Genomic DNA, 21,041 nt, shown 5'->3' with positions numbered 1-21,041 from the left:
CAGCAGATAGACTGATTCCCTGATAGTCCTCTCATTGTGCTGTTGTGAGGGGGGAGTGTGGTGGTTAGATCAAACCCGTCAGTCCCTCTCTCGTGTGGTTTTGTGCGCGACTGTCCGTCATGACTGACCTCTGTTCACTGTGATCCCGTCTTAAGTACTTTTCGTCTCGTCGAGTCGCATTTTCATCCACCATGAAGCTCAAGCTCGTCTAATCCGTATTTTATTCTCCTCTTCGAAGTGGAGGGAGGATCTGTTCTGTGACCCGTTGCTGTCCCTAGCTCGCGTGCCAGTCCACACCTCGGTCGAGTCTTGCGCCCGAGATCACGATGATGTCCTCACTCTCAAGAGACGAACTGTCGCTGCTTGTGGTCATGCGTCGCACGCAGTCCTCGTTCACAGACTGTTTCCAAGTAGTGATTCCTCTCCCTCTGGGCAACTCATACGAACCAGGAACACCAGCGGTCTCAGAGCAAAGCCTGGGGGGGACGCCACTGGCAACGAATACCCAGTTTAAAGGGGGGAAAACGTACTCGTAAGGTGTGTCCTTTGATCACCTTCTCGGGTAACGGAGGACGGGCCCGTTTGTGAGGCGCGGACCTCACAACCAACTCGTTTGTGTGTAGTATTATAATGCCTAGTGTGTGTCGTTCTCTCGTCATGCTTCCCATTGTGATGACTTGACCCCCTCACCGCCACCTCCTGTCATACTGGCTCCTCCACCACCGTCCCCGGGGGTGGTTGATCCCAGGGGACGTCTGCCTCACCCCAACGTCACGCCGGTCGGCTCCCGTAACCACAACCTTGGGACCAATTTGCGTCCCGTATCTCCAAGCCTCCTCCCCGCCCCCTATTACATGCCTTTTATTTCCACATTGTTGGTGTTAGATAGTGCCGGGGGGTTGGAGCCGGGGGATATGACTTGTTAGAGGGAGGGGCATTTCTCTCTTTCTCTTTCCCGTATGATTATCTTTAATTACTCAGCCGTCTCATTAAATAATTTTCCTTCACAATAAACCCTGAGTTTTAAAATATCTATTTCACCAGAGTTGATAGATAAGGTTAAAGAAGGGAGGCATTTACATTTTAAATGCAGGAAGCCCTCTACAACCACAGACATTTTAATTATCTCATGACTGTCTGACACTCATCACTTGCCTTCAATACTATGAGAACTGATCATATAACATGCTAGCCTCTGAAGCCAGATAAAATTTGTGTACATTATTGTTAAAGGGATTCTGTGAATTTGTCGTGTGGATACCTCCTGTCTTATAATCTATCTCTGGAAACATGCTGAGAGTCATCATCGTGCCAGTTGCACTAGATGGAGATAAGGCTGTTGAACACAATATTGGGATTGTCGTTTTGAAATTTGATAGTACAGTCAGGGAATACATAATGTGTGCATTAGATGTAGACAGACGACTGCAGGTTAGACAATATTACACCCATATTCCATTATGTATTAGCAGTAGTTATAAGATAGAATGTATTTTTAGAAAGAAAGATTTCCTTTATCTCCTTTGACCATGACAACAAGCAATTACATTGCCTCATTCTGTCTCTAGACACCTTAACTCTTTCTGTCATTAGACACCTTTCCTCTTTCTGTCCAAAGAAACTGTCTCTCTGAATGTAGACACCTTATTTCTTTATTTCTAAGGAAACCATCTCTATCTGTCTGTATACACCTTGTCTCTTTTTGTCCCCAGACATGGACATCCCAAGTAAGCCAAGGACCACATCCCTGGATGTGGACTCCCCAGGTAGGATGAGGACCATTTCCCCGGACGTGGACACCCCTTGTAGGCTGATAGGTAAGTGTACCCTCTCTCTCAGTGCACTGTGAGGTTGCACTTCATTTGCTATAAATTTTCACTCCTTTGGCCAAGTTGCTGTCATCTCTTTTTGCTTCACTTACATCTGGGATGCTGGCATTCAGTCCACAAACATATAATCTCTCCATCTCAAGGAACACTTGATAACAAGTAATTCATACAACTCATTCTTCATAAGTCTAAATTTTGCTGTTCTAAGCACTAAGCTTATTGGCCAAATCACATTAAACGTACTCATAAGTATATACTCAGGTAACTGAATGACAAATGCAGTATCTTCCCCAAAATGTTTGGTATGCTTATATCTATAAAGAGTAAAGTGTGATTACTCACAGCAAAACGCAGATTAGCAAAGTATCTTATGTTTTGCAGCTACGTTGTGATGTAGTTACCTCTTGTTTTTCATCATGAATACTATGTACATGAATAAGACAAGAGGCACAGATTCTAAATCAGTTTAAAGCAAACTGAGTAATAGAATTAGGATATTTTTCTATATCTATCATGCCTAATACAGTAAAAACAGTAAATGATGAATCCATATGAATAAAGAAAATTGAAATTACTCATAGTGATGAATCCATATGAATAAAGAAAATTGAAATTACTCATAACCTATTGCCACAATTTCATAATGGCACAGTGTTATGTTTGTAATGTTTTCTCTGAGTCAAATATCATGCAACAGGGTTGTATGATTATAGCTCAAAATTTAATTTCCATAAACTAGCCTTAGCTAAAGTAATGTTTGAGATAAATCTGTAACTATGAAAATTTACTAATACTGTAGATCCAATATATATCAGGCACTTCTTTTACCGGTTATAAATGCTGTAGGGGTAGACGTGGCACATTATCTGTAAAACAGAAATTTAAGATACAGTATAGAGATATTAAAACCAACAAATTCTGTAATTCCCTGTGGTTAATAGAAGGACAAAAATTAGAAGAAATTCACTTTATTAAAAGAAATTATCATGTGTTGCTGGGTTTAGAGTTCTGAGTGTACATGGATTTAAGTTTAGTCTTAACAATAATTCTTGTCATAAATGTTTCAGACAGAAATCCAGATATGAGATAAAATGACTTGTACCCATTAAATACTTTAGAATACAGTTCAAGCTTCAAAAATCCAAACTTCTAAAAACTAAAAGCTCCCAAAATCCTTCCTTAGTCCAGTGGATTGTGACTTTCCAAATTTGTTTGCTTTATTTAACATGGGCTGCCAAGGAATACATTTATATTGCCGTTTGAACATATGATAGTAAAGCTCCGTGCTTTTCTTAGTTCTTTGTGTAATTTTTTTATAAATTCTACCATTGTAACAGCATTCAAAAAACATGTTTGATAGTGCTGAGTGAAATGCTGCAAAGAGGAAGTGTACTGCATTTACCACACTGCACAGTATAAATATTACAGAAATTAGAGAAGGGTGTGTTGGTGCATTACCTGACTCAGTCTATGGTGTTTGTGACACAGTTAGTGATATCAAGAAGTGCCATGAAAAGCTGTTTAAATTTTGCACAAAGAGTGCTTGTACTAAGGGCATTACTAATCATAATCATAAATTGGTGCAAGAATTTTCTTATAATCATATATAACTTTTTTCCTACACTAGGAATGGTTAACTCTTAATTCATAAGGAAAAATATTATGGTTTTGATCTTTTTTTAGCACCTATTCTTCATTTCAAAAAATCCTTTGATGCATTTTGAACTTGGGGAAAGTCTAACCTTTAGTTGCACATTGAAATAGGTAATTGATGTTCTTTTAGGAAATGGCAGCTGACAAAAAATTGATGCAGGTAATCATGGCTATCAGCAATTAATGTTTTTAATTTTCATGTCACTGTCTTATTATTCAACTGATTTAGCATACCAGCATTAGCTTACAAAGGTTTCTTCTATTGCTAGGAAGGCATGGGAAAGAATTCTATTCTCAGCATACTTACAATCAGCATTATAAGTGTATGGCATCGACCTACAGGTTGTGCATTTACAGTGACCCCACAGAAAATATTTAGATTGTTAAATGACCTGAGTGAATAGTAAGAATGTGTATGATATGTATCACTTCGCAAGAAAAGTGAAGATGAATAACTTGAGAAATGTGAAGAAATGATGCATGCCTTAGTGTTATTGTGGAATTATGTAATGAGGGAAGCTTGCATAGGAAGCTTCCCCAATGACCCTACACTTTTGGAAGAAATTACATGACCAGTGGATCCAATTTTGTCTTTATATAATCATGGGATAATGGAGGTCTTTGGTAATAGATGATAGGTAAAGAGCTAGAATATTTCCGAAGAAAAACCACCTCCAGTATCCTTCTCATACATACCAACCACTCGATATCCTCACAATTATTTGCAGTGTGAAAGGTTTAATTTTTCTAAATACATTGTTTTTGCCACTAACACTGTGCCTGTGTGTGAAATGAATAGTGTATGAAACTAAGTTCATTATAAAAAATAGACACAAATTCTTCAACATCCTTCCCAAAATTATCTGCTATGTCTCATGCACTGAATTTTAACTTGAAAAGTGTAATATCTCTAAATATATATATGTGGTAATTACCACCAACTCAGAGCTTGTGTATGAAATAAAAGTACATTGTAAAAATAAGCTCAGAAGAGAAAAAGAGCTGCCACATATTCACTTCCCCTCTACTCGCTCACTTTGCACTGAACCACCAACACAAATTAAATATTACTTTCTGTATATTTTCAGCTACTTTTGAATGCTAATCTATCATTTCTTACTTAACAGTTTATTTCACACAATGCAATGAACTTGCCAACTTTTTAAGGGTGAAAAGGGTTTCTTTAGTGGTATTTTTTTGTTTCACATCTGTGGTCCATCAATTTCCAATTTTCTTTGAATACTTTTAATTTTATCACTTGTAGTCTTTGGCAACAGGATAGGGAACTGAGTTTCCCTGCTATTTTTCTAGTCTGTTGAGTTGGGTACACCAGTATGGCAATATAAACTCCCCAAAAAAGTGCATACATAAAATGTACTTGATCCACCCCATGAAAATGGAGTAAATGAAAACACACACACACACACACACACACACACACACAGATGATAAGACAGCCTACATAATTTAATAAATTAGTTATAACCATTCCCTTGTATATATTTTCATTCATAACTATTTTCTTGCTGTTGCAGATATTACATTTCACAGTGGATGCTGTGAATGTTCTTTGTAATGTTACAAAAGAAGAATGTTTGAGTATTTTCAGTCTTGATCTTGGAACAAAATAGAATTCTGAACATTTTATTTTACAAGTATTTGTTGTCAAAGCACACCTTATATGCAGTACTATTGTGGACAGGATTATCTTAATGTCAGTATGTTGGGACGGTATCATCACATTACAAATGAATCCCATAACAGCATCCATAGCGTACCATTTCATTCAGTACGAATCACAATTTTTCAAGGAATTATAACGTTAGCTCTGAGCCTGCATGATGCATTTACCAACACTCAGTCAAGTTGAGCTTACCACTATAACAGATATCTCATTCAAATTTAATTATTCTTGGACTTGACAAACTTACCTGGCCTCAATAAAATTCATCTTTCTAAATTTAAATATTCTTGGACTTGGCAAACATACCTGGCCTCAATAAAGTTTATCTTTCTAAAGAAAGATGTTTATGCATACAGTTTTACAAACAAAGTGTTGTGCATATTTTTTATGCTGAAATAATAATGATTGCTTATTTCGTTGAATTGCATGAAAGGAAACTGATTAATATTCTGAATACAGAGTAATAATTATACATAGTAAAAATTAGTTAAATTATTCATCACCTTTCAAATCATAGACTAAGTTTCCATTCCCAGTGGAGGGATATCACCTACTGGCATGTGAATTTGTTAAAGTTATTATTACATACAATATCACATAATTACATATAACTTTGAACACTGCAAATTAGTAATCAATTGTACATTGGAAAAATATACCTGATAGCATGTAAGTATTTCAGTTTCTTAACTTTCTAACTAGTAGCCTTTTCAGTAGCTGCTTGCAAACACTTAACTATCATTCCACTTTTTTATAAAAATCCACTGTTTAGGTCCACTGTTATTATCCATTAATACTCTCTTGTTGTCACTGATATGACCCTTTGTAAAAAAAAAACTTAACAAGCCATAAGTATCACCTTGTTAAGCCTACTTATAATTTTCAACCATTCTTAAGTTTAAGTGTGCGATGGAGGAGCCAATTAAGGCCACGATGTACACCAATTAGAGTTTTCACTTCTACTTCACAAATCTGAAATGAAGAAAGTTAAGGGTCATAAAGTTTTCTTGCTGGAAAAGTCAACATTCTAAAACCAGAGATTTTAAAAATTCAGATACTGTACTTCCTGAATACCAAAAAAAAAATTTTGAGATGATTCTGTATGGTGGAGCATGCTGTGAATGCATGAAAGATTTAGTAATTATGGATCAGTATCTGTAGATAATGCTCCAGTTCTGCTACTGGAAACTGGCTGCTTTCATGCTCCCACCATCAGCTAGACTATTTTATACTCAGCAATGCCAGTTCATCATGTGATAACCATGTGAACTTTTAGCAACTTAAGGTTAGGGCACTGTGAAGTCTGTTTTTTTCCTAACACCTCTCACCTTTGGAACCCTTTACCTTCTCGAGTCTATGACCTCTTCCTTAATATTCTCTATTATTCTTGCTTCAAAATGATATTCTTTCCTCATCACCAATTTGAACTTCTGTTAACTCCCTGTTAACTCCACCTACTTCATATATCAATTTACAAAAGCAAATATAGTACAAGGTCTTGTAGATGAGGCAATCAAAAAAAGTATATTATCATCAGAATGCTACTTACTGCCCATGGTAGATCCAGCGTCCCAAGAACATTGTGTAGCATGGTAGGCCGGTGACGTTTCTGTTGACTGTTAGGATGAACCTGAGATTTTTGGTGAGCATAATTATCGTCATCATCAGAGTAGATACACCAAGGATGAGGGTTATCCATGTGAGCTAAGAGAACAAGGATTGGTGGTGTGAGGTCTGATGGGATTGTCCTCATCATTGCTTCTAATTCCAGAACATCAACGGTGTGATTATCACTGAAGCAGCTATTCTGTTTTTTGTTATGTTTGCTGTTATTTTCGCCATTTTCACAATGACATGTGGCATCCATATAACATATCAGACCATCAACTCGTGGTATCACCTGAAAAAGTTTCATCCATTTATGACATAAAGTTAACAAAGAATTAAAACAATTATATGATTAAGGATGTATGCACCATTTCTGACTTCAATAACCACTGTGAGGATGAGTAGTAAGCAACAGACTGATTTGTTCTCAATGTACAGCAGAACAGTATCACTGCAGTAACACTTTTGAAGGAAGAATTACATCCCTCTGGCATACCTTTTCTTGATTCCATTCCATATTGATGAAGAAACTGCATTTTGAATTATAAAAGACTATTTCCCTCAAGGGTAGCATCCCTCGAAATGAGAGAGAACCTTTATGATCAGAGGAGGTTAGAAGTCATCAATCCCCCATCATTTGGTTTATGTAATTCCCCTCACCCTTCTCTGATGACCCATCTAACATTAGCAGCTCTAGCTTACTCCAGGTATGCTTCCCTCCAGTCACCAGTCACAATCTGGAGATGACATCATTACCCCACCGACTGTCGGACTGCTTCAAAGGCTGACCACCTCATAATTCTTTAGAATGGAGAAATCACTTGGACAGTGACTGCCATTAGTTCAGTAAAATTGTTTTAAGTTGACAGGACACCACCCTAGAAACATTTTTCATTCTTTGAAATTCACTTTTCTCTCCAGGGTTGATTTTTCCTGCATGCTATGAGAGCATAATAGCATGGAGGCAGTGCTAAAGGAAAACTCTTAACTAAGAAAAAAGAATAGACCTTATGGTTATCCTGCGGCACATAAGTAATCTTTAAGCATAGCAGGAGTTAAGCCCAATGCCGTAACACTGTTGTTCAGTGTCTACACCAGGCTACTGTTTGGAAACAATGTGGAGGAAAGTCAAAGACCTCTGTAAATCTCCTCCAATAAAAGCTTCTCCAGAAACTGTTTAAACTGCCCATACTTCCTAAACTGGAGAAAAAACAAAAGAGAACCAACTTGCTCATTCTGGTGGCACAGTTATCTACTGACATGCCACTTCAAAGGACAGAAAACAGAGAGAAAGGTTTCTCCTAATTGAACTCTCTATCATCAGTGTCTGATCTGGATAAATCAGTGCTCAGGAAAGCATACTTCCTTGAGAAGCTTACCAAAAAAGGGGTGCTCTTAATATATTCTGGCAGAGAACATTATCACATATTTAAATAAGGCAAGGATTGTCTAAGTAAATGAAAATTCACACCCCAGTTCTGGAGGCTTGGGGAGATAAATAAAAATATGGGTCCAACATATGCTAGATGTGGAAAAGACAAGACTATTGCAACTCCTCTAAAATGGCCCCACTACATGCTCTTCTTAAAACTGATAAATCTTTCCCGATACAAAATGTAAATCGAAACTGCCAGAGGATTTTGTATGAGGCTCTATAGACCATTTTAAAATAATGGACTGGTATGTTTTTGAACAGAATACCAATCTTATTGTTTCAAAGAATTCCTGTCCACATAAGAACCTTTCTGGAACTATAGGATTCACAACTTGTAGCTCCTGTCTGGTGCATTTCAGAAGGTAAATGCATTCAAACTGTGTATAGCTATACAAAAACTGAAAGTCCCAATGAATTACCAGGACTGGGCAAAAGATGAATGCAAGAACATCCTCATGGTGGGATAATGGAGTGAGCTGGTAAACAAACATCTCTGATATTAGACTTAATGACCACTGTAACTGAAAGGAATGATGAACCCTCTAAAAGTAGGCCATTTTAATCTTAAACTTCACTGCCAAGTGTATGTGCCTCTAAAAGGCACACTTCCTTGTAATGGAAATTCCTAGAAGTAGCAGTGGGCATCTCTAAGGCTAGGCTAAACTACCAATGTCTAAATGTAAGGTATGGTTTACCTATTACGAATTGGTTCATCTTGACCAACCAGGTCTGTGGACCAATAACAACTGAGCACTTCCTTATACTACGGTAACGTAACTCCTGAATGCCTAAATTCCTCAAACCTTTCGTTATTTTCTCGTTTAAACTGATACAACTCTAACAATGTACTCCTCTTTCTAGTACACGAATATAAAATAATAACAAATCCCTTTACCAATCAAAATAACACTCGTTCAAGTTCATCAAACAAAACATCATCTTCTGCTAACAGATATCATTTTAACATAAATTCTATCTCGCCACAGTTTAGCAATACCTTACGATCATTGCACTCTCACTTTCATGTTGCATAGCGCCTCATCCATAAAAAAATTGCCATAGTAAATTCATGCATCCCTGAAGGATCCTGCATTTATTTCAGGATTGAGGTTTATAATTCAATGGTTGTTGTTCATGTTTATTTTGAGAAGTTCTGGACACTTGGCAGCAGCATTTAGGGCAAACATGCATCTGATAAGAAACTGAACCTGGCTCATCTATTTTTCATGCTGAGATGTTATGCATATATCCAAGATTATAGATATCAAAGTAATATTTCAACTTACTCTTACCACTGTTTACCCTCACTAAAGCATTACTTAAAATTATAGTTATCGAAACAATAACCTTACAGTTTAAGGAAAGCTAAATATATGTCTGTAAAGTACCTCTGCCACATCAGGATGAAAAGTTGTTCCTTGTGGCCCATCAACCAGAAGTCTAGGACGTGCACGCCGAACTGTTAATAGGTTCATCAAATGATGAGCATACCTTACAGTAACTCCACCTCCTGTAAATGAAAAAAATCTAAGCAAGTTTTTATTTGTTGATTTGCATTAAGTGTGAGCTGAGCAATGGAAGATAGCAAAAGTCACATAAGTTCACAAGAAAAATGAGATGTCTCAAAAAACTATACCAGGAATTTTCCTTAGGCATTCGTTTTGTTTATTCTTGGCACTACCTTTCTAAGGTGGGAAGACAAGCTGGTTAGAACAAGAAAAAAAATCCCTGCTATCAATTGTCAATGAAATGTCTGAGAAAATTGCTCCCATGTACCAGTTTCTCAGAACAATATTGCCCGATATCCTGTTATCAATTAGGATTCAGGGAAAAACACTCCATCACAGATCTCTTACTGTTTCTCTTTATGAATCAGATCAATGCCCTGGATGCAATACTTATCACATAATACTTCTGGATTTTGTTCCATAATCATAATTACTTCATTTCATTTAATATTTGTTCTCTTATAAGGGACTCCAATATTTTTCAATATGCATTTCTAATTTTTTTTCCAGGCTCATATATCTATCCTTCCCTTGCTTAATGTTATTTTTCCTCGATCTCTTTATTCAGCTGCCATCTTTTGGTATCTTCATTTGTGCACCAATTTTTTCTTTTAATTAGAATTAAACCACAAACTGTTTCTTTTGATCTCAGAAGACTTGTGTTGTTACATTAATTACTTGTACATCTTTGTCTTTAAAACTGTTGTTCCATTTCATATCAGAATTTTTTTAATTAAAATGTAAAATATTTTTGTAATAATTTGACCATGGTAGTCAGGGTAGTCCAACACAGGGATAAAACTGGCTAGATTTCATCATATTTATTTGAAAATAACTTTTCCTTTTACTTTACCATTCAGATGCACTCACTAAATAAATGTATGTTCCTGTGCAATATCATTTGACAAAGCTAATCACATGCATACCCAGTACTATGGAATATATGGTTTCTTCATCAAATAATGGAGTTACTTCAGTTATTTCTAAATACAAAGCAAACATTGAATGCGGCTTACCTACTCCACCTGGTTTTCCCTTAACCAATCCAACAGTTTCAAAGGTAGAATCTTTAGATGCGATGAAACTAAGGGCCAACTTCTTCGACACTTTTGTTTCAGGCATCCCAAAAAGAAGAAAGGTTGGTGCACCTTCACCCTTGGAAAATGGCTGAAAACAGAGTACGCAGTATATACAATAGAAAGACAATTCCAAGATATTCTAAAATTGTGTCAACATCTATAAGAAAATTATTTCCAAAACATGAGAAAATTTACATCTTTCATAAATAAGTACCCTTAACAGAGAATATAACCTAATCAGACGTACATCAGATAAAGAATTTTGTTGAGTTCCACTACTAAATAAACTAAATATGTTCTCAAACAGCTCTGTTAAGCCAACAGAAGCAGTGGGCGTGGCCATCTTGGACAGTAGGTTACCAATATCGAGGTCTTCATGGTTTTCATCAGTACAAGAATCTGGATTCAAAATTTCATACCTGAAAAATATCATTTACAAAAATATCACAATTTGTTACTAAGTTAACTATGGTTACTATTAAATAATTCATTCTTTATTTCGACATTATTTACTGTTTAAAGCATACGTACACTTTATTGAAGAATCTGTCTGTCAATATACTTATACATATATTCAAGCCATTTTCCACAGGTAAAACAGGGTTAGTCAGACAGAATTTTCTCAACACTATTAATTTATCTCCTACCATTAAATCTTCCGCCAGTTCTACAGAATGGGCCAGGTACATGCAGCCTCTCAAATTATTCAAACACATCCTCAACCCATATTCATTGTCTTGAAGAAAAGCATAATATCCACACTTATATAAGTGCTTCTACTTGTCATCTGTCATACTACATGCCCATACCATCCTGAACAACTTTAATACATGCACCTTTCTAATGATTTTTTTTTTTAAACACCACATGTCCATCTCATTAGTTTGTTCTTTACCAACCCTGCCATCCATCTGTCTATATGTCTGATGCATGTTCCCTTCAGGAACTCCCTCAAGGAAGTGGCCAAGGCAAAAGAGTCTCCATAACTGAACATTATCCTCCTATTTCCAGTTATACTGTACAGTTTGTCTGTTTCTACTTCTTTTTATTTACTACCTATCATGAACTACGTAAACTTTGGTTTCACACCGATAGGTCTGAGTTAAGACAAGTATTGCACTCCTCCTCCATGCAACCTTCCTTCACCGCAGCTTTCAGTGCACCTCTAATTTTTCTCCCTTACTTGACTTCACTATCAACTAAAGCATTCCTAATAGTATCCTTTGTGAACTTTAATCCTAAATACCTAAACTAAGACGCAGCCTCCAATGATTTAGCATTCAAACTGATATTATTCTGTGACGTCCCATCTTCAGACACTAAAGTTTTACTATTACATTCTTTCACTTTCAGTATGTCGTTCTTGCATACACCAAATCAAGTAATCATTCTATGCAATTCCAATGATCTATCCACCAACACTTCATAGAACAAATACAGTAACTTCACCATTTCATCATGGTTTAGCTGTACACCATTAACACCCAACCTCACTTCCTTTTCACACAGGGCCACATCTGTAAAATAAGTCAAAAACCATAGTACCATCACACAACCTGGGCATAATGCCATATATAACAAATCACTCACATATGCCACCATTGTCACTCAACACTCTGATCACTATTTATGTTTGAAAATTTTAGTATATGAATACCACTGCACTTTTGAATATATACAAACAAGATTTTCAAAAGCAAACATTTGGTGAATCAGGCAATGATAAGTGGATAATAACAAAGTAAATGAGGTAATATGAAACGGATTTTTCATACAAATAAATTTCAGTGACCAGTCAAAATATATATGATCGAGAATTTCCTCAGTTTAGGCTGAATATCCTTCAAACATCCTCCACACACATAACAGTGTGTATCATCTGATAATTTCTCACCTATATTCACCCTCACTTTGCTCTTCCTGTTTCAGTCCTGTACAGTATGTCCATTTCTCACATGAATTCTTTCCTCAAGCTAGTACACCAATAATAATTTACTAAATCTATATCCACTCGTCCCTTATTTTGCCCACTCTCCTGATATTACATTACTCAGAAAATCTAAGCCATTGAAAATAATGTCCACTAGTCATCCTTTTGATTTAAATCTTCATTTCACATGTATACTTTGTAGTGGACTGCACTATTACCCTGAAGTTGTATGATTATATTTAAATCGATATTTATTTTTCATTCCTTCAGTGCACCAGCAAAATGCCTAATCTCATCACTTAGGAATCAAACCCAATTCCATCTCATTTAAAAGTGCTTAACTTGCACCACTGTCTGTCCTCCATTCAGTGAACATTCCTCTTTAACTCTTTCTTCTCTTGTACAGCAACCTTGCTTTAAATAGCATATGGCTTTTATGTACAGTCTCCAACCCTTCTGATGTATTCATCATATGATAGTGTAAGTGTATTCTCTATTCTGTAGAAGGGAAATTGAAAGCCAACCCAAAGTTGACATATATCATTAAACAGTATGGTGTACAATATCAAAGAAAATAGAAATTTTATGAAAAATCTCATTTAAGTCTTCCTATCCTTCCTAATCTTACTAAGTAAATCAACTGAGAGTTACCTTCGACCAAAAGTCATTTTCTTCCCTAATAAGTATTACCTCATCAATCAATGTTAATTTCTTGGGTGGTTGAGATCTGCAAGTTTATCATAGGTACATGCAACATGATTATGAAAACAGAGATGTCATTTTGAAATTTTTAAACATGATTGCTATGGTAAGTGTAAATTAAACAAATCGAAAAGATTTTGCTCAATATCTAATTTTGATCTAGAGTATCTTTGGTAATACAATTGAAGAACTGTTTCTCAGCAAGAAAGTAGACCATATACAGAGTAGGAGTGTAAGCAGTATTAATATTATCTATAATACCTGAAGAAAGTGTCCAAAGATTTTTGGTTGATGGATCTAGCTTGATATTGATGGCTTCAATGACCCTGGCACTGATAGGCCTAAAACCCAAACAAACAACCAACCTATGCTAGAGGCAGGCCTAAGGAGCATCGATCTATCTATCTATCTATACCTCTGTTGCCTGCTCCCACCTGGAACTCCCGCAAGGGGGTGGCCACAAAATCAGTCTCTCCATAACTAGTGAACTTGTGCTGCTTCTTATCCTTTAGTGCCTCACCCTTAACAGGCCACTGGCAGAAGGCAACTCTTGCATAATGTCTGCAGAAGCTCCTACCTTATGCTCCTGCCTAAAACATTCCTAACTACTGCTTCTAAATATTGCTCCTAACAGTTTAAGAGAACACCTACTCAATGGCAGTTTAAAAACCCATTTACCCTGGTAATAGGGTGTATCCACCAGCATATCACCCTTGGCAACTACCACAGACCATGTAGTCTCCACTATCCAGGGATTAGCTTATATGGTGTTCGTGAAAAATAAATCAGATAATGTAGGAAAAAGTTTCAGTATGCCTAGCTGCTTAATATCTAACTCTGGTAAAAGAGCAATTATAAATAAGTGTGTTTTTGGGGATATTTTTTGGAATTTTCTCAATGTGCAATATCCAAGGGATGATCTTATGCAATGGTGGGAACTACATAATAAAGCTGATTCTCATTCTACAGTGGATGTCACATTACAAATACTGCATTTGACAATGGTATTGTTGGTCTTATAATTTATTTGTTTTTATACCGGCTTGTCTTTCCTTTCTAAGCAAGCTACTGTCAAGAACAGACAACTGAGCTTTTGAGGAAAAGAAACTAATTCAAGAAACTCTGCTCCTACTTTTAGAAAATTATACTACAGAAAAGGAGGATTTCCAGTCGCCCACTTCTGCTTCTCTCAGTCACCTATGACATGCAAGAGATACACGAGTATTATTCTTCCACCCCAGTCCCTGGGAATTAATTCAGAATTTTTTTCCCCCATTCATATTTACCATTTCCCATGTTACTGAGGTAGCATTAAGAACAAAGGACTGAGCCCAAGAGGGAAAATCCTCACTTGTCCTCCTTCTCTGTTCCTTCTTTTGGAAAAGTAAAAACTGGAGGAGAGGAGTTCCAGCTCCCCACTCCCTAGCTTTTTAGTCACCTTTTATGACATGCAGGGAATATGTGGGAAGTATTCTTTATCCCCTATCCCCCGGAAATATGGTAAAAAAAATTATATTAACCAAAGCACTCGAAAAATTGCTGAAAAAAATTTTACTAATTGAGTACTGTCATCATGCAGCACCCGCCTTTAGAAGACTTCATAAAATATTTTCTGCACAATATTGTGCCATGCCTGCGTTCCACAGTAAAATATCTGTAATAATAGGTTGTATAAGAATGGATACTAAAGACAGAGAAAGTGACTCTGGAAAGACATATCCCTATTTTGTAGCTTTGCTAAACTGTGTTGAAAAAAATTAAGTACAACATTGAAAATAAGCATATGTCACATGTGATATTGCTATATTCTAAAAAAGTGGTTTCTATTAACGAGAATAGATTCAAAATAAAACTTTAGATCTAGCACAGACAGCTATTTCTGCTTATGAATAGCTGTAACCCTCCAAATGATGAGAATACAAGTTAATTATCAATATTCTGCTTAGATCTATAAGATTTTTGAGTATTAAAATTCAACTAGAGCCTCTTCCTTTCTCTAAGCTCTGACATAAATTGAAATTCCTTTAAGGTGTCATCCGTTAAAACAAAACATCCATTCGCATGTATTTTTTCAAATCGCATCTTGCAAAATAGTGTAATCATCACTATTGGCCAATGGTTCTTTATGCTTAAGCAATTACAAGCAGAGCACTTCCATGGTAATCACATGAGGACCTTCATGGTCCTAAGTCATTTGCCAATTCTTAGGTCAAATAAACATTGGTGAACTCTCTCTTTAAGACCAATGGTGCTCGTCTACATAGTTTTCAATGGATATCAACAAGAAAATGGTTCCTGGCCCCCCTAGGCCTTTTAAAACTTCAGAATTCTTGATAAAACTGAAAATGGTGGTACCATTTGGCAAGTAATGCAAGGATGTAGATTCATTTTGAAATCATGTTCTGGTAACAATAAACAGAAGTAAATGATTTTGTAGTCGAACAAAGTTATTAAACAATGTTGTAACAGACTGCAAAGGGCTGTGCCATACAATTACAGTCAAGGCCATGAATTTATCTGTGCATTCATTTCTACTGTATCAACTATTTTGTCTGTTTTGATTATATTTCTGCTGTATCTTTCTCATTTTTACATGTTATTCCTGCATTTTGCTTTTAAAAAACTGAGACCATCAACAAAGGTGAAATATGTAAGAGCAAGAACCACTCTGTCTCAAATAATTCACCTTAAAGAAATTTTTGTTTATATGTCCTAAAGCTTTCTTCCTTGTAACCTGTACAATTATCAAAATTTATTTAACTTACAGAAGTTTGTTGTTGACAAGAAGTGGGTCTCGGACAAGCATGCCAGCCAGTGGATTGGGTTCAAAGTTAGGTCCAAACAAACCCAGGTTTATGACCTAGGAAGATAGATCTTCAATAGTAACAGCAAAAGTAACTCTTAAGAGCATGTGTTACAGAACAAAGGGTCCAAAACTTTAAGTAACAAACCCTTTCTCCCATTCCAATGTCTGAAAATTGTCAGGAATCAGTTAGTAGGTTTTGCATATGGGTCTGTATTTTCATAAAATAATTAAAAAGAATATCTGCATTTTCCTTTTCCAAAGAAATTATATGAGCTTTGGATAGACACTCTTACAGAATCCTTATACTCACACTCGGAATACTCACTGACAAGATCTTTGTGTTGAATTTATTTGGGTAATGAGGCTCACAATTTAGCACACCTCTTTCTCAACCATTCACTCTCACTTACGCTCACAAACGTGCGAATGTGTATATAGGAGCATAAAGGCATGTATCCACATGCATAACTTACAAATATTGAAATCAAACTTAAGATTCTACAAAAGGAATGTACAAACTGAATTTTAATGGGATTTTCACTGCACAGAATTTACTAGGAATACTTAGATCATGTGGAGAAAGAGAATTACAAGGATAAGCATAAGTTTTGAAAACAGAAGCAGCTCCATGGTGCTGAAGCATGATGTACATTTCCTTGTAATATCTGGGTCAGGAATGTACATACCCTCAATATTCAGTAAGGAGGCACCAGCCATTGGTCACCCTTTATGGGTCCACCTTCATCCATCAGCAACTGCAACCAGGCTTATGTCATCAACCCATCTGCCAGCTGCTTAAAACTTACTATTTGTGGAATGTAGACACCAACCTGAAGTATTAACAGGAGATACAAAGAAAACATATCTGGCTAACGGGGGTTTTAGGACCAAGCCATACATTACATATAAAAGGTCTCTTCCACAATATGAATAAAGTTCAAAAGATCCCAAGTGAATCAACTGGGCACAGAGAATGATGCTCCATTGATGAAAACTTCCAAAATTGGATGTAAAGAAGGTATTTCTAAACTTGATAATCTCTTCCAGGTTAAAACTTTGGTTATGATTAATCTAAATCCATCAAGAGATATTCAGGAGGACATGATCTTCAGTCTAGACATAACAACAAATTCACTAACTCTCTTCTCAGAGCCCAAGGCTATACTGATAGTTCAAATAAGAAAATGTTGAAAAGCTAGACTCCAAGAAAAAAATCTACTAAACTGCAAAGTTGTATGACGAAAGCTCCCACTTGGCTGCATGGGAAAGGCAACCACTCTCTTGCAAAGGACTGGAGAAATAAATCTCAAATCATCCTGATAGAAAAATCTCAGACCCAAAGACAGGTTTTTACAAAAAAGACCCAGATAAGCTTGAGAGTTGGTCATATACATAGGTGATGCTGTTCAGCCCAACCATGTGCAAAGGAAACTTTCAATAAACTATTTACCACATATATTAGAACTAAATGAGAGTATGCACCTTAAGGTTGATCACCCCACCTGAAGATACATACAGATCTGTTAGATACAATCCATGATGTTACTGTGCTAAGCCTGCCTGAGGTTACACTGAGTAAAATGTCACCTCTGGCAAAGTTGTATCACTGTAATTGACAAAACAGAGTACAGTCTTGTTTAAAAGTTTTCACTGCTAAGTAGTCCATCCTGTCCCTGCCACTGAGTGAAGTGCAGAGGTCCCTGAAGAAAGGGGCCAAGAATATATGATAATAAAAAAGATAAAGTCCAATGATGGACAACAGGATGACACCTAAAATAAGTGACCTTAGGCACAAGCTGTGGGTAGCAGCCAGAGATTTTCTAAAACAGGAAGAGAAGAAAAGCGAGAGGAATAATTCTGACTTAAAAGTTTCTGATTTGAAACATAATGTTGACAGAGAGCAGTTCTTTGAAATTAGTAAAGATCAACAAAATGTTATGCAAAAGAATTGTGCAAGAAAAAAAGTTAAAAAATATGAGAAATAGTATATTTCTACAATAAAAGAGTGGTGGATAAATGGAATAAACTATAAGATGAATACAAATGCAGAAAGCATATAGGAATTTGAAAAATTTATGATAGTTAAGAAATTAAAGAAAAGGGCCTCCACAATTTGTAAAACTCCCACCACACTGTACAATCGGGTATTTATTCACACACACACACATACAAAGTTCCTGAAACTGGTATTTAATTTAATTTCACAGAATGCAATTCTATCTATTCCATGAATGAAAGATATCCATGCATCTGGTCATAACTGGATGATGAAGAAAAGATCATGATTGCCAGGCAGTCATTGCATGGTATATGCTTTTGTCACATTTTTATTCAAATACCCTTTGCTCTTAACCTCATCTTCCTTGGGAGAATGCAGTCTCATCTGACCCAGGATAGTGGAATGTTTCTTAATTTTGTTTTCAGAAGAAATTCTTAAAATAACAGCCATTTACCAGTAATTCTTTTTTTTTTTCCTGAAATGCATTCTTGCCTAATGCAGGTACTTTCTTTAAGGTCTTAAAAGGTAAAAATGCATACTTTAGGTAATGATTAGGGCATTGCACTAAGGGAGTTGAAAGGGTGGGTGGGATGTACCTTTCCTAGGCTCATTTTAAAAAACACCATATAATATGTATCTCATCCAGAATTTCAGTATCAATTCAAGTGTAAAGCTTTTCAAAAGACTACTGTGTTATACAGAAAACTTAACAAAGCATCTTTTTTCTTTACCACAAGGAATTATTGAAAAATATGCATAATGCCAGGATCTTAGTATAATATCTTTATTACTAAAGCTTTCAACCACCACTTGAAACCATACCTTGGCTCTAAGCCACAGCTTGTTCTTCCACATCAGTTGGTCTTTTGTAATGTGCCAGCCAGCACGGCATGTTAACGCCATGGCACGGGTGTCTCGCAGACTTAGGTGAGAGATGACTTCCACACATATTGGCGACTGTTGGCATTAAATGATACTGTGAGTCCATGTTACAGAACATGCTGTCATTATATGAAATACAAATGAAGCAAGGTTTCTTCTCACAATGACAGCATACAAGATGAAGGGAGTGTACCAATAACCACAAAAGATGACATCCTCCTAAAATAGCAATGAGTAATTTAACAAGTTTCACGTTTGCCAATATTCAAGGAAAAATTGTCCCAATGAACAAATATTTTCATAAGTTGTTACTAACAGATAAATACAATGTTTACAGCCTTCATGGAAACTTGCATAAAAGAGTTATGGAGAGAGAATACAGATTCCTTCTTCTATCCTATGAGGTTACAGAATACAAATGAAATGTGGGGATATGTCCTTGTAAAGATAAATTTTTAAAATTCTGAAATAATATGGAAAGCACTTATTATCATGAGGGAAAATTATTAGCTTAATTGTTGTCCATCTACAGAACCAGTTCTCTTCATTTCACCTCCAATCCATTCATGACATTTACTCTACAGTTATAAAGAATGTTTTCACACATAACTTATCCATCTTTTCAAAAGACTTGACCGTCCTGGCCTTGATTATGCAAAGGGGAGAATAGTTACAGATATCCACTACTCTGTGACTAAAGAGTATATTTTCTAATATTTACCCATGGTCTCTTTATGATGATCTTTTCATAAACTTCTCAGATTAAGAAAAGCCACATAAAAAATCCTATACAAGTTTTAGTCATACCTCTTCTAAGCCTTTGGTATGACCTTGTGAGTAATTTTACATCTTCAAATCTTTCCTCATATGTTAGATGACTACGCCCTGGCACTTGTTTTGATTGTTCTCCGCACATTTTCAATCATGTCTGTAGGGTTTTCACTTATATGGAACCCACAACTGGTTCGTGTATTATAAATAGGTTTTCACTAGGTTTGCATATTACAATCTATAACATACACTGACGATATTTTTAAAGTTTCTTATTCCTCAATCAGAATTTGCTTCATTACTTTTTTTTTCTTCATGGAGGTGTTGGTCAAAATCAAATCTTTTCTCTTATCTGCTAAACATCCTTTTCTGGGTGATCTTTCCATAGGTTTAAGACTATGTTCTAGGTACTTAAGATTTACTTCTCAAAACCCAATTTTGAGACCAAGAGTTCATACACTCGGACCTTTCTTGTCATAGTGTGCAGCCACTCTAAGGTTGTTACTGAAAAATCTTTGTTATTATATAAATATACGACAAATTATGGCAAAATAATTACTGATGTCTCCTGTCAACCTGAACAGTGTCTGTTGCAAGACACTTGAATGAAACACAGGACATTAAAAGAATTATTGATCTGATATGGAAATTCCCGTCAAAAGCACATAAATGACACACAAATTAGCTTCACCTGAAGAGCACCCAATGGCTGCAATACAACAGGCGATATAAAATGTTGCAATAGCTTACTGGCAGGTCGAAAAAGCTGAATGTCTGTTCCTCCTTTGGCTTAGCTCCAACTTGGGTGTAATAGTCGTCTTCCGATATGATATCCACACTAGACTGCCTCTTATAAACTACGACAGACGTCATTTTCCTCAGTAAGTGTGTAAAAATAGTTTAGACAAGACGTCATTACAGACACTCCACCATCATTACCCACGTCAGGGATTGTGACTATACATTGTTGATAACAAGTACATTCTCAATTTTCACATTTTAACAAATCCAACTCAAGTATAGTGTAGAATAAATTAATAAAGATATTATCTGCATTGGAATGAGTTATCAAAGCAAAAATTTTGAATGTAAATATTTATAGTAAGAAATTAAATGTACTTGAATAATGAATGATATGGCGCATGCCTGTAAATA

The 21,041-nt window shown here is 36.1% G+C and overlaps 1 protein-coding gene and 1 long non-coding RNA gene across 3 annotated transcripts in view; one reads left to right on the top strand and one right to left on the bottom strand.

The window, feature by feature from the left end:
• The window catches only part of LOC139759131 (uncharacterized), a 341,589-nt gene extending 324,470 nt beyond the window's left edge, over nucleotides 1–17,119 (top strand). For both annotated transcript variants that reach the window (XR_011714997.1, XR_011714998.1), the window contains 2 exons: nucleotides 1,713–1,817; nucleotides 16,196–17,119. This is a non-coding gene — a long non-coding RNA (uncharacterized lncRNA). The remainder of the gene's footprint in view (nucleotides 1–1,712; nucleotides 1,818–16,195) is intronic.
• On the bottom strand, nucleotides 2,782–20,838 carry LOC139759128 (uncharacterized). Its single transcript, XM_071681112.1, has 8 exons — nucleotides 20,637–20,838; nucleotides 19,056–19,190; nucleotides 16,194–16,288; nucleotides 11,044–11,215; nucleotides 10,734–10,884; nucleotides 9,598–9,719; nucleotides 6,716–7,066; nucleotides 2,782–6,138 (listed from the first exon to the last, which is right to left on the bottom strand). The coding sequence occupies exons 1-8, from the start codon at nucleotides 20,757–20,759 to the stop codon at nucleotides 6,049–6,051; spliced, it is 1,239 nt and encodes a 412-aa protein (XP_071537213.1). The 5' UTR covers nucleotides 20,760–20,838; the 3' UTR covers nucleotides 2,782–6,048.
• Between the last annotated feature and the right edge of the window lie 203 nt (nucleotides 20,839–21,041).

The sequence above is a fragment of the Panulirus ornatus genome, chromosome 32, assembly GCF_036320965.1.
Source record: "Panulirus ornatus isolate Po-2019 chromosome 32, ASM3632096v1, whole genome shotgun sequence".
Classification (NCBI taxonomy): domain Eukaryota; kingdom Metazoa; phylum Arthropoda; class Malacostraca; order Decapoda; family Palinuridae; genus Panulirus; species Panulirus ornatus.
The sequence above is the reverse complement of the archived record's forward strand: the minus strand, read 5'-3'. Positions and strand labels throughout refer to the sequence as shown.